The sequence below is a fragment of the Carassius carassius genome, chromosome 30 (genome assembly GCF_963082965.1).
Source record: "Carassius carassius chromosome 30, fCarCar2.1, whole genome shotgun sequence".
Lineage (NCBI taxonomy): Eukaryota > Metazoa > Chordata > Actinopteri > Cypriniformes > Cyprinidae > Carassius > Carassius carassius.
Genome location: NC_081784.1, coordinates 25633603 through 25650632, shown reverse-complemented (window position 1 = coordinate 25650632; position 17030 = coordinate 25633603). Strand labels below are relative to the sequence as shown.

The 17030-nt window shown below is 39.6% G+C and overlaps 2 protein-coding genes across 2 annotated transcripts in view; both read left to right on the top strand.

Annotated features, from left to right (window-relative positions):
• Nucleotides 1–17030, top strand: part of LOC132110972 (vesicle transport protein SFT2A-like) — a 277590-nt gene that overhangs the window by 90267 nt on the left and 170293 nt on the right. The gene's annotated exons all lie outside the window — the stretch shown is intronic.
• The window catches only part of LOC132110970 (cAMP and cAMP-inhibited cGMP 3',5'-cyclic phosphodiesterase 10A-like), a 192685-nt gene continuing 181632 nt past the window's right edge, over nucleotides 5978–17030 (top strand). The window contains exon 1 of the mRNA XM_059518121.1: nucleotides 5978–6134. Within this exon, the coding sequence (XP_059374104.1) occupies nucleotides 6071–6134 (64 nt within the window). The 5' untranslated portion in view covers nucleotides 5978–6070. The remainder of the gene's footprint in view (nucleotides 6135–17030) is intronic.

The following is a 17030-nucleotide window of genomic DNA, read 5'->3' as shown; positions in this document are numbered from 1 at the left end:
GACAATTTGAGATATTATTATTATTATTATTATTATTATTATTTACTTTTGTCAACAACTCGGGCAAAGTAGCCTAACTCTGTGACAGCTCATTTCACGTCACTAAAATCCTTAGACTGTTGCCAGATCAATCAAGTAAAACATGCAATGCAACTTCTGCAATGCAAGATCAATTAATAAATAGGAATATTTATTGTGCTCGTGTCTGAGAAAGAAAAATAATTTGAGGAGTGCATGTGTTTCTACAAGATATTCTTGCTTATCTATTATTCAACTTAATGTCTCGATTTAAGATTTGTTCTGGTAAAGCATGACATGTTTTCCAAAACTGGATGTAACTTTGTTTTAATTTTCTTTGACTGCTGTTTTCAATCAAATTATGGCTTTGGAGGCAGCGTACGTCGGGTTTACAAACAACCGGGTCATTTCGAATAATAAAGTTTGTTTTGCTTGCGTAAAATCCTTGAGTTCATCTGCTGTAGTCTTGGCATCATTTGCGGAGGAGGCTACTGACGTCACCTGCCTCTTGAATGGAAACGCTGGAGCCCTGATGATGCTGCTGCTAACGCAGCCTTTATTTATATACAACTCTTAAACTGTTTCGTGCCACCAAAACACACACAGATCGTTTTAGGGTCGAAAAACTACCTCTGCGCACAAGTTTAAGCGACGTAAAACCAAGAGAGCCCTCAAATCATGAACGTTTGGTCACTCCGTGGTTTAGCAACCGGAATAAGAAGTTTTGAGAAGAGCGTGCTCGACATAAGGCGAACGTCGCTAACGCATCGCTGGAAAGATGATCGCTGTGAAAGAGGTACAGTTCACCGGCTGTAAGGCGACCTCGGCTGACTGGAGACAGTGAGATATCTAACATATCTGAACATGTTAGTACTGATGTGTATCACAATAACAAGGTCAACAACACCCTGGGTGTTCGTACTTGTGCGAAGAGACGAGCGCGATTTGAGTTGCAACCTGTCGTGGATGCGCACTTTTCTGCTTCAGTATAATCCAGGGCACACGTGATGCGCAAATCACTTTTGTAGCAACATCTCTCATTTGTCAGATGAAAATCCGCTGTTTCTTATGATCTAAGCCAGAAGCTTAACATATCTGAGGGTTTCTCTGGTTTCCTTTCTTTTTTTATTTCACACTGCTTTACCAGCATCATCACTCGCGCATCATGCCAACTTTTGCTACCGTTGCGTTTGTCTCGTATTGGAGAGAACTGAAAACTGTGGATGCCTGGATGAATGGGGATCGTGCTTTGTGAAGGTTTCAACTGTCAACATCCTGCGAGTTTTATGTGCTTGTCCAGACATGTGAGAGTCTATTGTTCTCATTGGTACCTATATCCGTTTTGAGCCAAGAACAAACAGACAACCGAGAACACGTCATATTAGACCGCCAATGTCGAAGAAACGCAAAACTCCAGACGACGGCGGCGAGGATTCCCTTCTACAAGGTATGAGCTATTTCCTCCATCCTCAGACTGGCAGGGCATTTCAGGAAAATGTTGACTAAACCGGCACATTAACATGCAGCTTACGCAGTTTTTTTCATTGGGGTCTCTCAGTGAGACCCCAACAATGAACAAACCAAAACATAAAAAATAGTATTTTCAAAATTAACCTCTTACTTTCCATCAGGTCCTCTGAAAATGTGAAGAAATGATTGAAATTTCAACACCCTTTTGTATTAGATATAATAAAGACAATCTGAACTCAGCCTAAATGGACCGAGAGGAGTGAACTGCTGCACAGATAGATAACTCCACTTGGTTGGCAGGACTTTATAGTTATAATGTTACAAGCTATAAGCATTGCATGATGGCTTTTTGGTAATATTTTACAGCTTCTAAAAAACATTTTTTGACAAGAGGATGGTTGTACTGAATACCAGCACATCTGTGATTTACAGTGTTGGGAAGGTTACTTTGTAAATGTAATAGGTTACAGATTACAAGTTACCCTGTTTAAAATGTAATAGTAGTGTAACTTTTTCAATTACTTTATTAAAGTAATGTAACTAATTACTTTTGAGTACTTTTTGATTACTTTTCTAAATTTGTGAAAATTAAAGAATAATAAATAAAAGCATATACATCAACTTAAATACAGTTATCTAATAAGCATGTGATGTATTCTGTGAAATAAACTCCTGAAACATTGGTGTTTTTTTGAAACTGCTGTCTCTGTATATGACGATAGTTTTCTCAAAATAAGTAAAATGCACATGAAGTGACACATAACAGTTCTAGAAATTCTGTTTATGTGCTCGTGTACTCCTATATTGTGGCGGCAGAGGTTGAAAACACTGCGAGCTTCAGTAGGCCTATGTGTAGTAAATGAATCCATGTCTTTGCCATTAATTTACAGGAGGGGTGGACTGGGAAAAAAATTCAGACTGGAAAATTCAAACTCATACAAACAAATTCACTGTCAAAACTATTTTTTGTATGGACCTGACATAAAAAAAGGTTTAAATCTTTAATTTGGGGACATGCAAAATAATTAAAAGTTCTCTCCTGAACTGCACCTTCACTTCCATTTTTCTCTTCAGTCTCTTTATTTTGCCCTTTAATCCATCTCTCTCATGACTTTAATACTCAAGATTGAACAAAACTATACTTTACAATACAATACTCTACAATACTACAATATCTTTATAGAAAAATCCTAATACTGTACACGAGTCATGTTTTTCCCTTACAAAAATTGACCATGCTTTTTTTAGCCTATATACAATAACCTTGTTTTGTTTTGTTTTTTGCAAATGGATTTGTATTTATTTTTAAATAACTCAATTTGTAAAATCATTTTAAATTTTTGGTTACCACAGTTAAACAATAGTAACTATTTTCTCTGGATTTATAGTAATATATTAAAACGTTAATTTTCGTAAGGGTTGTGTTGTTGTCTGTCCGTAACTCCCCCTAAACCTATAAAAAAAATCTGATTGTTTTTCAGCTAAATTACTACTGTAACATTACAACTGATAATAATGATGTCCTAGTATTTTGAGTGATGACTGATGAGCAACGTGCTGCTGCTTGATTAAATAAATTTAAAAAAGCTGTGCGCTTCCAAAGTCCACTCTCTCTCTCTCTCTCTCTCTCGCATTGAGTCTGATCCAAACCGTTTGGCGGAGGCGCGGAGAGCGCGCGAGTCATGACTAACACTTCATGATTTATTAGAGATTTAATTATCAAACGGCGGATTCGCAAATGATCGCTTTAGTACATTCGGCAGGCAATTATACTTTAATGATATTAAATAGTGGGGCAAAATCGGCTGCCAGGCCACCGGGAATTGTCCCGGTTCTCCCGGTGTCCAGTCCGCGCCTGATTTCCACAGACACGCAGAACGTGCAGGAGACATATATTGCATTTTTGGGGCTTAATATTCACAGACACTAGTCCATGTCATGTTTTGATTCAAGTGTACTGACCTACTTTTGATTTAGTCATCCAAAATGTGCCATATTCCGTCCGCGTTAGGCATTTCGTTTTTATGACTGGATTCTACGAATCAGACTGTGTTTCCGCATCCCGGAAATTATTAGGGCGGTATGTCTCAGAATAGTCAGTGCAATTGGGAAAGAAATCAGTTAAATCTGTATGTGGATGTGTGTAAATATTCAAATGTAATCCCCTTTGTAATCGTTAAAAATTTCATAAGTAACTGTAATTTAATCACTCATTTTTTCTTAGTAACTGTAACTAATTACAGTTACATTAATTTTGTAATTAAATTACGTAACGCCGTTACATGTAACTAGTTACTCCCCAACACTGTTTATTTACCATTCCTCTTGTCCACCGATGCTTCAAGAGCCGGACAACATGTTATTTAAAAATAATTTCTATAAGGACACGACTCATTCATGTAGCCAACGATATTCCAAAAATAAAAAATAAAAAAAATTCAGTAAACCGTTTGTATGACGCATTATTATATTTTTTTCCTTTAGTTGTATTTTTTATTTGATGTATTAGACGAAAGTGTAATAAAACCAAAAATAAACACCTGAAAAAGCGACATGAAGTTTTTTTTTAAACTAAATAAATGCATTGTTCACTTTTCCTTTAATTATCCGAATGACTTGTTGGCCAATAAAAAGAAACAGCATAAATTTATTTTTGTTTATTTATTTTTTTTACAATTAACAATAATTGTTTTTAATGAATCCAGCCATAATATAATTTTCAAGTTTCACTGACAAAACAAATAAATAAAGGAGGAGCCGTTTCTGCACATGGACGTTCTTCTGCCATCTTTGGCCAATGCTGAAAAAGGAGGAGTGTCGAAAATCTCATTAATATTCATGATCTCATTACCATAGCTATTCTTACATGTAAAAATGGCATTTCTACATATCTGTAAAAGTATTTTTACTAGTTAAAATGTTATTTAAGATATCAGTAATTCTATTTTCACTAGTTGCAAGGACAATTTCAGATATCAACTGCCTTTGTTGATATCAATAATTACTTTGTTACTAGTAAAAATGTGAATTCTTGATATCAACAATTTAGTTGTTACTAGTTGAAATGTTAATTCTTGATATCAGTAAATGTATTTCAACATGTTACAATTGTTATTTTTGATATCTGAAAAATAATTTCTGATATCAATATAATTTCTGATATCTAAAATGGCTTTCTTACTAGTAACAATCACATTCATGATATCAGAAATTAACATTGTCACTAGCGACAATTAAATTGTTGATATCAAGAATTAAATTGTTGATATCAAGAATTAAATTGTTGATATCATGAATTGACGTCAGTACTAGTAACCATGTGATTACTGATATCAAAAATAAAGGTCTTTACTAGTAAGAATTGTATTTCTGATATGTGAAATCGGAATTTCAACTAGTAAGAAAGCAATTCTTGATATCAACAATTAAATTTGAATGGAAGCCTATGGTGACATTTAACTAGTGAAAATACAATTCCTGATATCAAGAATTAACATTGTTACTAGTGAAAATTTAATTGTTGATATCAAGAATTAACATTGTTACTAGTGAAAATTGAATTGTTGATATCAAGAATTAACATTGTTACTAGTGGAAATTGAATTGTTGATATCAAAAATAGCAGTTGTTACTAGTAGAAATCTAATTCCTGATATCAAGAATCAACATTTTGACTAGTGAAAATTGAATTGTTGATATCAAGAATACATATCCTGTGAATGAATAAAAGTTAATTTGGCTTGCCTATTGGCATTCCCAGGTTAAAAATAATTGATATCAAGAATTAACATTGTTACTAGTTGAAATATAATTCCTGATATCAAGAATTAACATTGTTACTAGTTGAAATATAATTCATGATATCAAGAATTAACATTGTTACTAGTGGAAATTGAATTATTGATATAAAAAATTATAATTGTTACAAGTGGAAATTGAATTGTTGATATCAAGAATCAACATTTTAACTAGTGAAAATTGAATTGTTGATATCAAGAATACATATCCTGCGAATGAATAAAAGTTAATTCGGCTTGCCATACTATCTCTCACACACACACACACACACACACACACACACACACACACACGCAGTCATTGACGAGTGGTATCGTCAGAGCGCGTCAGTCCGCAGCAGCAAATAGTTGATTTCTCCAGATCTGCTGCCTGCATCATCACAATATATGAGGTCGTTTATGGCTCCTGACAGATTGATTTTTACGCACCAACGATATTACCTGTGTTAAAATACTCTCAGTGACTGAGATCTAGAAGCTAAAGAAACTTCTGTACTCAGAAGAACCCGAAATGCACCGACATCTCTTTATAGCGCAGAAGGCCTCTAGTGGAAGCACTTATAAACACCCATTTGTCCTTAGACGCTCCTTTCATATGAATTCTCCAACGTCCTGCCTCGACACTATAACATAAGAGGATGTCCAACCGTGAGAAATGACGCCCCCCCCCCCCCCCCCCCCCTTTGGGGGGTTCAGGGTCGGATCGTTTCATTTATAACAGCCGGTCGACAATAAACTAGACGCATATCATATCAAGAGTAATTATTACTCGCTTGCGGTCAGACATGGAAGATGATCCGCCTTCCACAAGCTGTTTCCGAAGGTTTACGGATTGTTTCCTTGGCTCAAGTAAGTATAGCCTACTTATTATTTCTCTTGCGTAGCCTGAATATTTTCCAACGTAAAGTTTGCTTCGCAATATTTGCGCACCGGCTGCGTGTGAATGATTATGTCTATTTCAGTCAAGTTGTTAATACATTTGTCTCTTATCACCTGTGTGTTAATATCAAGTTTTTAGATCAGTAGCTGGGTGATGTTTCATTATTTGAATTAAGTGTGGAAATGAAATTGTTTTTGTGATTTCCTCTTTCTTTTAAAATGCACGGAGTCAATTGTTTTCTACCGGCATGCAAATTAGTGTCATATGCCTACATGCATATGCATGCATTTCTTTATTGAAAAAATTGCTGAGACTAAAGAGTAGACCTGTATGTAAAAAAAAAAAAAAAAAACATTCCCTGATAATTGATTTAGTTCTTGATTAGGCTACCAATCAAAGGCAGAGTTGCAGTATTTACCCTGTTGTTGTACCTCTACATTTACTAATAGTGTTAATATATCACATAGTGATGTTTTCTGTATGTACAGTAATTAAATATGTAGTAAATCACATGCATGATCTTTAAAATGTTTTCATGGATGAAGCAAGACTTGTTGGATGTTACATGTGGTTTTAGTCTCCGTGTCTACTCTCTACAAATCCACATTTGGAGATATATGAGCTGCAATAATAATATATGCATGCAAGTTAAAATGGGTAACTTTTATTTCAGTGTTTTGTTGCTTTGTTGTTACTATACTCATACATTAACTACAAGTATATTAATTGCTTATTTTACATATGATAATAAAATTTCATGTGGCATTTTGCCTCTTTGCTGGAGGAAGAAAAAAAGTCAAATGCACATATTTTAGCTACCGTGCAAGACAAAGCTTGATTGAGTGTTTATCTTAATGCAAGTCTGCACAAATGATAATTCTTAATTTATTTAGAAAGAACAAAAAAAAAAAACAGCAAAGCTTTTTCTTTCAACATGCACACTGTTCATAATGGTAAGCAATAAACTAGATTTAGACACTACAACCTACTGAATTGTAAAACTGTCACGAAAAAAAGGTCCCACAAAAGTCCCAAGCAGATAGAAAAAGATCGCAATGTAAAAATGATAAACAGTAAAAGGCCAGACTTAATCAGCACTCTCCTGCACACTTTGATCTGATGCCACAGTAAGCAGTAATTAAAATGAAATAGTTTAATGAAATAGTTATGAAATAGAGCTTCATATGCAAAAGCATTACTGGATGTTGTGATCGGTGCATAGCAGCTCAAAGTGTGCATCTAGGACAATATAGTGTTGAGATTATTTCGGTGACCTCCTCATATGGAAATCATGAAAGAATTAGCATTGAACATATTGGCATGAGGGCATCGTGTTTAGAGGTGTGCCTTAGTACTCATGAATGCAGTGCGTTCAGACTCTGCCATGCCTGAAAGCGTCAGCCATAGATGCCTCTCAGCCATAGATGCCTCTCAGCCACAGTAGCGGAAGCCATGACTCGTCCCATGGCCTGTGCAGCAGACTTAGTAGCGTGAAGAGAGAGATCCGAAGCACTCCTCAAATCCGCGAGACAGATAGCCTCAGGTCCCATCTCGTCCAGCTTACGGAGGATATCACCATGAAATATCTGCAGCGTGGCCATGGTGTGTAGTGCAGACGCAGCCTGCCCAGCAGCAGAAAAGATCCGCGCAAGCAGAGATGACGTCATGCGGCAGGCTTTAGTTGGCAACACCGCTTTCGTCCACCGTCCAGCAGAGGGCGGGCAAAGGTGCTTTGCTATCGCCTGTTCCACCGGCGAAAGTGACTGGTAGCCTCTGTTTTAGCATCATCCAGTGTGGAGAATGTTGGTGAGACAGACGAACGAGTTCGCGCTGAATATGGAGCGTTCCAAGCCTTTGCCACCTCTTTGTGAAGCTCAGGAAGAAATGGGGCGGGCTTGGGTTCGGAGAAGTACGCTCATCCGGAAGAAAACTACCATCCAGCCGGAAACGAGAGGGGGGCGCTGGTGCAGACCACTCGAGGCCGAGGCTCGTCGCGGCCAGCGTGAGCACTCGCATCAGCTCCTTCTCAATGTCAGCTCGTCTGCTGGGCTTCTGAGCAGAAAGCGCGAGATCCCCGGAGCTCGCCCAGCCTTCACTGCCCGAAGCTAGCAGAGAGCATGTGTCCTCTCAAGTCATAATTTATTCAAGTTAAACCAAACTTTTATTCTGGCATTTTGTAGTGAAGACCTTCATCTTGTGATAAATTTATCAAAATGAGGAGGTCATGTTCATGAAGTTACTATCAGATCAGGTTTGGAGGTGATTAAGTTTATTTCCCCATATAGTGACATAGCAAATGTTGAAAACACGTGTTGAGTTATGTTCTCATCATTTATGTTATATTATGTTGCTTACTATTATTATTTTTTTTTTTTTCTTTCATGTTAGATTATGATACTGACTGTTCATTGAGAGTTCATTGTGCGCATGTGTGAACAGACCCAAAAGGGTCTGGCTGCAGACTTGCACTTGCATTCTCAGACTTGCACTCTCAGACACTTGCACTTCCGCTAGTGATGTAACTTGCAGTCTTTATTTTTTATTTAGTTGAATTTTTTATTACTTTTGTTTGAATTCCCAACATTTTATAACAGTAGCCAGGTGGCGAAGACAAGAAAAAATAAACTAAATTACAATGTCACTTGCAATCGCTACTTGCACTCTCTGCTACCTGCGACACTTGCTATCGACACAAATCGTGCGTGTTGCCAATGAAGACAAGACGTTGTGGTGGTGATTAAACGATTAAACCTAATTTAGTACTATAACGTAGAGGGTCCTGCAAGAAAAAGACAAGACTGGCAAATCCGTGGCCAGATCACCAGAATATGAACGTTTGCGCAAAGTCTCTCGCTAAGCGTTTTCCTCCCGTAGAAAAACATAAACACTTAACATGGCTTAATGTATTAAGATGCTATTAAAATATCAGATTAAATATACAGTTCATTATTTTAATGAATATACATATAGTATTTTCCTTCACATACTGCAAAATGTGGCATAATGGACAGTGTTTATTTCACTGTCTTTATCCATTAAGCTACATTATGTGTTTTATTTATAATTATTTTCTATAGGAGGAAAACCTTTAATGTACATTTTAATGCACTGCTGTGACGAGTGGGGCGGGGCCGAGGGACGTGGGACTTGAGAACGGTGGTTCGAACAGGTGTAGTTCATCTCCAATCACTCCACTGGCCTCGCTCCTCGTTCCCACGTCCCTCGGCCCCGCCCCACTCACGGGGGGACCGCTCACGGGGACCTGCAGGAACCTGGGGGTAGGACAGATGAGGCGAGAGAAAAGGAGATGGAAGGAGGAGCGACAGAGATGAGAGAGGGGAGAAAAAAAAAATAAAATTGTTCCCCGACGCACTGCTGCTCGACCCTCCACCAGCTGGGTGATCTCCTCCGTGGTGCCTGGCGGTGGCACTGGACGGCCCTCGGCAGATGGCACGACACTCCTCCGCCGCCTGGTGGACGGCGACAGCTCCTCCGGTTTTGGACAGCCGTCAGTCTTGGCACCACTGTAATAATAAAAACTCCGTAATCTTCGGAAAGAAGGAGGCGGGAACCGGCGGACAATCAAAATGAAAGACTTTAATAACAAAATAAACACAAAACAGCACATCAGCCCCTCACGGACGACTGATGCGCACAAATAAAAAGCAAACATAAACTAAAGCCCAGGCCTGGTCCTCAATCGTCCTTCACTGTCGTCGCTCCAGTTTTATATCCTTCCATCTCCTCCGTGGGACTCGAGGCCGGTGGTTCGAACAGGTGTAGTTCATCTCCAATCACTCCACCGGCCTCGCTCCTCGTTCCCACGTCCCTCGGCCTCGCCCCACTCATCACAACTGCGTTCTGTACTCGTCTGCTTGCCTGTACGGAGTTGATCCTTTTAAAATCACTTAATGCATTATATAATGCATGCTCATATTTGCTGGTCTGTATATACGTTGAGTCAACAACAAGACATATAGGCTAGGCCTACTGAATTGTCTTTATCATCTTAGTCTGTTATTAGGCTACATTAAGCTTTTTGCTGTATGGGAAGACAAAGTTTGCGCATTGTGTTCATAGCCATCTGCTTGCCTTCTAGTACATTAAATAATAACTATATATCGAATTTGCTCTTTTAATTGAACTTAATGTATCTTAATACATTATGCCATATTAAGTGTTTGTTTTTTCTACAGGAGGAAAACACTTAATGAAAGACTTTGTGCATTGCATTCATATTCTGCTGTTCTGGCCACGGATTTGCTCGTCTTGTCTTTTTCTTGCAGGACCCTGTAAATTATATATTAATTTAGTTTTAATCGTTTAATCACCACCAGAGCGTCTTGTCTCCATTGGCAAAATGCACGATTTGTGTTGATTGCAAGTGACGTCACAGGTAACAGAGAGTGCAACAGACGGGACTTTTATTTTGACTTGAGTCAAGTAGATGTAAAAAATAAAATAAATAAATAAATCTTTTCACATTGAACCTGTTGCTGCTCCCTCGAGCACTGATGTTATGCCAGTGCATTGAGATGTAAACGGTAAATAAAACATTACTAAGAAGTTATATTTGTAGTAATCTTTAATGGATGGAAGACAACAACATATTACACATACGCATGATGGAAAGAAATGAAACCTTAACAGGTTATGGGCCCAGGCGCGCCAATGCTAACGTTACAGGAGGAAGATGGCAGAGGCTAGTCTTTGACGGAGACGAAAATAACTACAAAGTATGGGAAGTAAAGTTTCTTGGTCATCTGAGATTAATGGTGTCAACCGGGTATTGAACTAATTGAACTGAACTAATCCAGTTTCTTGACGATAAAAGCTTGTCACTGGTGATGCGAGAGGAGACTGATGATGACAGGAAAGCTCTGGAAATACTTCGAAGTCACTACGCCAGTCAGGGTAAGCCGAGAATTATCGCCCTATACACTGAACTAACTTCGTTAAAGAAGGAATCTGACGAGACAATAACAGACTACATTATCATTATTACAAAAGAAGTAGTAAGTGACGGACTGATAATAGCTATGATCTTAAAGGGCCTGCCAGATTCCTACAAACCTTTCGCTATCCATACTACACAGAGTAATGAAGCAATGACTTTCACCCAGTTCAAAAGCAAACTAAGAAGCTATGAAGAGACAGAAAAATTTGTTGATAAACCCAAAACTGACAATGTGATGAAAGTAAACATAGCATCCGTGACCTGCTATGGATGTGGAAACCGCAGTCATGTTGCACGTGATTGCCGCCAAAAAGGCGTACCTAAGTGGTGCAGCTACCATAGAAGTTCAACACACAGTGATGAGACATGTCGCCAGAGAAAAGACGGGCACAAAGACGAAGCTAAACAGGCTGCAGAAAAACAAGAGGAACGTGAGAAAGAACAAACATTTTTTTTCGAAGTCAGTCAAACATTTCTTCCAGATAATATTACGAAAAATGGACTAATGGTAGACTGTGGAGCAACCTCCCACATCTTAACAGAGAAGAACGATTTCACGAAATTTGATGAGAGTTTCGGCCCAAAGTCAAATGCATAAGATCAGACAGTGGTACAGAATATACAGGCAATGCATTTCAATCACTTTTATGAGAAAAAGGTATAAGACATCATACATCATCCCTGTACTCTCCTTATTAAAATGGTACAGCTGAGAGACAATGGTGAACCATTTTTGAAATCGGAAGGTGTCTACTAATAAAGAAGGTATCTCCAAAGGTTCTATGGCCTTATACTGTCCAAATTGCTACTCATATTCGAAACAGATGCTATAATGACAGAATTAAGAATACTTCACATTTTCATGTTGACAGGAAGACAACCAGACCTTTCTAAAATGTGAGTTTTTGGATCAGAATGCTATGCGTACAAACACAATCAAAAGAAATTGGACCCTAGATGTGAGAAGGGAATATTTGTGGGGTATAGTAAAAATAGCCCAGCTTATCTGGTATACAATACAGAATACCGTGAACTTGTTGGAAGCTTGATCTATGCAATGACCTGTACCAGACCAGACATTAGCTGGATAGTCGGTAAACTGTCACAAACCCTTGCAAAACCTAAAACACGTGACTTAGTAGCTGCTAAACAAGTCCTGAGATACCTAAAAGGTACAGCTGACTATGAGTTTTGTTTCAAGAAAACAGACAAGACTTTAAGTCTTAAATAGCATTCAGTGATTCTGACTGGGCATCTTCTGAAGAAGATAGGCGTAGCACTTCAGGATACTGTTTCAGCCTGACAGAACAAGGCCCTGTTATTTCATGGAAGTCTAAGAAACAGCCGACAGTGGCACTGTCGACCTGCAAAGCTGAATACATTGGTCTAGCAAACACTACTCAGGAAAGCATGTACTTATAGGCTAGTGACAAATGGTCAAAAAGTGCTTTAGTTTTTGAGATACCCCTACCGGAGGTAAAACTAAACCCAACAATGCTTATATCTAGATCTATTCACTGGATTTCCACTCAGTGCAATGGCCCCCTGATTATCCCCATACATCGTGGTGCAAGTGTTAACACTACTGTCCATGCCATTTAGCAGTTGAGTTAATAGGCTAGTGACAATGCCCCTGAATTTTTGAGATACCCCTACCGGAGGTAGAGCTAAACCCAACAATGTTTTTCCTCATCTCCAAGGTCTCCCATATATGAAATGGATTCTTGGCTAAAAATATTTTACTGCTAAGATTGTTTTTTTTTTTTTTTTTTATTCAACAAACTCATATACAAACAATATGGCTTACATTCTTTTCAACATTCCACAGGAGCAGGTGCAACAACAACAAAATACACACACCAAAAAATAAAAAAATAAATAAATAAAATGAATTGAATTAAAATAAATAATAAAATAAAAATTACAGCTAGGGCTTTGATCGCAAAGTATATTTTTCAATTAAATTAAGAAGTTTCATTGCTTGTTTACTTTTCATTATGTTAAGGGCTTTGGTGAAAGAAAGAAACTCGTTATGAAATACATAGAACCTAGGTTTCACCTTCATATATTTACATTTGTGAATGTAAAATTTTGCAAGAATAATTATATTATTTACCAGGAAGTCCCATTCATTATTGTCCAATACAACTCCATAAACAATGTCATTCTGAGAAAAAGGTTCAGTACGGATCTTTGTGTGCAGCCAGTCATGGATATCAGTCCAGAGACCTTCAGAGTGCATACATTGAAAAAATAAATGAACAGAAGTTTCAATATCATCACAGAATACACAATTGTTCGTTTCAAAACCACACCTCTGTCGTAATAATTCACCAGATGGATACACACCGTTTAAAACCTTGAAATGGATTTCTTTCGCTTTTGGATTTATGGGAAATTTTAAGTATTTAGAGCGTAATGAATATATAGTATCTTTGGTGAAGATGTGTTAAATTGAGTTTCGAAAAGACAATAAAGGGTGTGTAATATCATCAAGCATCTTTCTAATCATTTTATTAGGAATTTTCATACTCTTGAAATCACAATTTCCTACTAATAGATGTGGAAGATAAGGGGAAATTTGAGTTGAGTTCAAAACTATCTCTTGAATCAAATTTAATGTAGGAATGGGAATGGCTCTCATTATGGAAGCGAAGGAATTGCGATCAACTAAAAAATCATATTTAAGACAAAAATTTTCGTATGTCATCACACTCCCATTTCCATCAGTCAAATGAATCAAGGACCAAATACCTTTATCCATCCAGTCCTTTTTATATAATGATTTGTTTTTAACTGTAATGTATCTGTTGTTCCAAATCGGCGTGTTATGCGGGGTGAAATTATGGTTGTACAAAAGTTTCCAATATAAAAGGACTTGCTGATGAAATAGGGATAATTTGACCGGAAGTTTCTGGATATTAAAATCACATTTTAACAGGAAGTCGATACCTCCAAACTTTTTGAAAATTTCGCTGGGGATATGATACCAAAAGCTCTTATTGTTAAGGAAAGATTTTAACCAGTTAATTTTCAGTGTTCCGTTAATAAAATCAAAATCAATAGCCTGTAGGCCTCCTTCTTTGTATTCTTTTAATATAGTGCATTTTCTTTTTCCAAATATAATCAAAGTTGATTTGGTTGACCTTTTTGATGGCTCTGTTAGGGATGGCCAACGAATACGCCGGGTAGATACATCTGGATATACTTTCCAACTTAGTAAGGAAGACCCGCCCAAGTAAACTAATGTCTCTCAATAACCAGGAGTTAAGTTTAGTTTGACATTCGGTTATTATTCTCCACACATTCAAATTTTCACTTTCAGCTGGTTTCCTTGATATGTGAATTCCTAAGTATTTGACAACAGATCTTATAGGAATGTTGTATGCTTCTGTTAAGTCACTTTGATGAATTGGCATTAATTCACATTTGTTCAAATTAAGTTTAAGCCCAGAGGCACTCGAGAACGTATTAATTGCTTGTATTATTTTAGGGGTCTCAGTTAGGTGTTTCATAAAAATGGTAGTGTCATCTGCAAGCTGGCTTATGACAACAGGTAGCCCCATAACATTCAATGGAGCAATGTCTGAATTTTTAATAAAAATAGAAAGCATTTCTGTGGCAATAATAAAGAGAAAAGGAGAGATAGGACACCCTTGTTTGACTCCCCGTTTAATAGCAAATCTTGGTGATGTACCACTTGGTAAAGAAATGGAGCTATTTGAATTATCATAAAGAGACTCTATGGTGGCACGAAATTTGTTTCCAAAGCCTAAAAGTTTTAAACACTGAAAAATAAAAGGGTGTTCGATAGAGTCAAAGGCTTTATAAAAGTCGAGAAATAAAATAAAACATACTCGGTTACTAAACGTAACCTCGGTTCTCTCTAGAAGAGCGAACGAGTACTGCGTCTTAGCTAAGACGCTATGGGAAAAGTCTCTTTTCACGAAATACTGAAGCAAAAAATTATCCTTAATTTTGTATTTTTGTAAAGCGCATTTGCAGCAGTACACAGCCATAGGCGAGACGGCTCGTTCGCTCATTGGCTTGTTCTGCGGCAACTGCACAGCCTATCGAGCGCGGGCTGATGCAACATCAGACCAATAAGGGCGCTTCGCGCCCTTCTTGCCACTTCCCGCCGAAACGGGTGTGGCCCAACCTATAAAAGGAGCTCGAAAAGGCTGACTCACCTGATTTATTTCATCGCCGAAGCGAACCAGAGTGAATCGTGCGCACGGCAGAGAACGCAGTACTCGTTCGCTCTTCTAGAGAGAACCGAGGTTACGTTTAGTAACCGAGTACGTTCTCTTACGAGAGCTCTCTCGTACTGCGTCTTAGCTAAGACGCTACGGGAACCCAATGTAAAACGCCGTGCGCGCAGGGATCACACACCAATAAACCTGAAGCAACGCCCAGGATTTACAGTGCACAGTCACCTGAGGGACTCACAGAGAGTCCAGGACAGAAAAGGGAAAAAGCCCTCCGTCCCATATCTAGCAGCATCCGTAGATGCGGCAATATGACGTCACACAGCCGAGGCAAGGCCTGACCAATGTGGCAATGCGGGTCTTACGCAATACTGCCCATATAACAGTCGGCAGCGCATAGCGCTCGTGAACTCAGAATTCCCCTCAGGGCCCTGATTCGCCTATACCGACAGCAGCCTTGCTTGCAAGGTGGGAACCTCCAGGTTATAGAACCTGATAAATGTAGACGGCGAGGCCCAACCTGCCGCCATACATATATCCTGCAAGGAGATCCCAGTAGACCACGCCCACGACGAGGCGATGCCTCTTGTGGAGTGTGCTCTGACGCCCAACGGGCACTGAAGGCCCCTGGAAGCGTAAGCTAACGCTATGGCGTCAACTATCCATCTGGATAGAGTCTGTCTCGAAACAGCCATTCCCTTGGAACGCGAGACTCATCGCGGCCAACACGAGCCTTCGCCCCGGCTCCTTCTCGATGTCAGCTCGTCTGCTGGGCTTCTGAGCAGAAGGCGCGAGATCCTCGGAGCTCGCCCAGCCCTCACTGCCCGAAGCTAGCAGAGAGCGCGTGTCCTCTTCCCCCGACGCGGCCCTGAGATCGACTTCCTCGGACGACGCGCCGACAAACAGCGGGCGCTGCCCACCGGGAAGCGATGCAGGGGGGGCCGGTGAAGCAGGGCGAACCGGCGAGCTCGGTTGAGCTGAAGACGGTTCCAGAATCCGCTGGAAGCGATGCTTTTACGGCGCCTCAGCGCAGCGGAGAATGCAGGCTCAGAGAAAAAGGCCAGGCGAGTCCTCAGAGTCACCATGGCAACAGCTCGCAGTGGGGGCATCCGCCGTCAGCGAGCGAGCGCTGCATGATCTTCACCCAGGCAGGAGACACAGATGACGTACCGGTCTCCCTCGCTGAGTGGGGTTCTGACGAGCCGCAGGAAGGCATCTTAAAAAAGACGCGAGCTCTTTTACGAGTGTGTGTCGCAGGGCGAACACACACACACACATAAAGAACAGCTTGTATATAACAGGATTGAAAGGATATAGGCGCCGGATAGCGCAGCAGGAACGGCAATGGAAGGCGGCGATGCCAGCAGCTTCGGAATGGCTCGTCCTGCTGATGTGCTTTCTCAGACGGCGCTTGCTTCCTCCGTGATCCAGCGATGCGTGAGCTTCGCTGAAGAGATGAAAAATCAGGTGAGTCAGCCTTTTCGAGCTCCTTTTATAGGTTGGGCCACACCCGTTTCGGCGGGAAGTGGCAAGAAGGGCGCGAAGCGCCCTTATTGGTCTGATGTTGCATCAGCCCGCGCTCGATAGGCTGTGCAGTTGCCGCAGAACAAGCCAATGAGCGAACGAGCCGTCTCGCCTATGGCTGTGTACTGCTGCAAATGCGCTTTACAAAAATACAAAATTAAGGATAATTTTTTGCT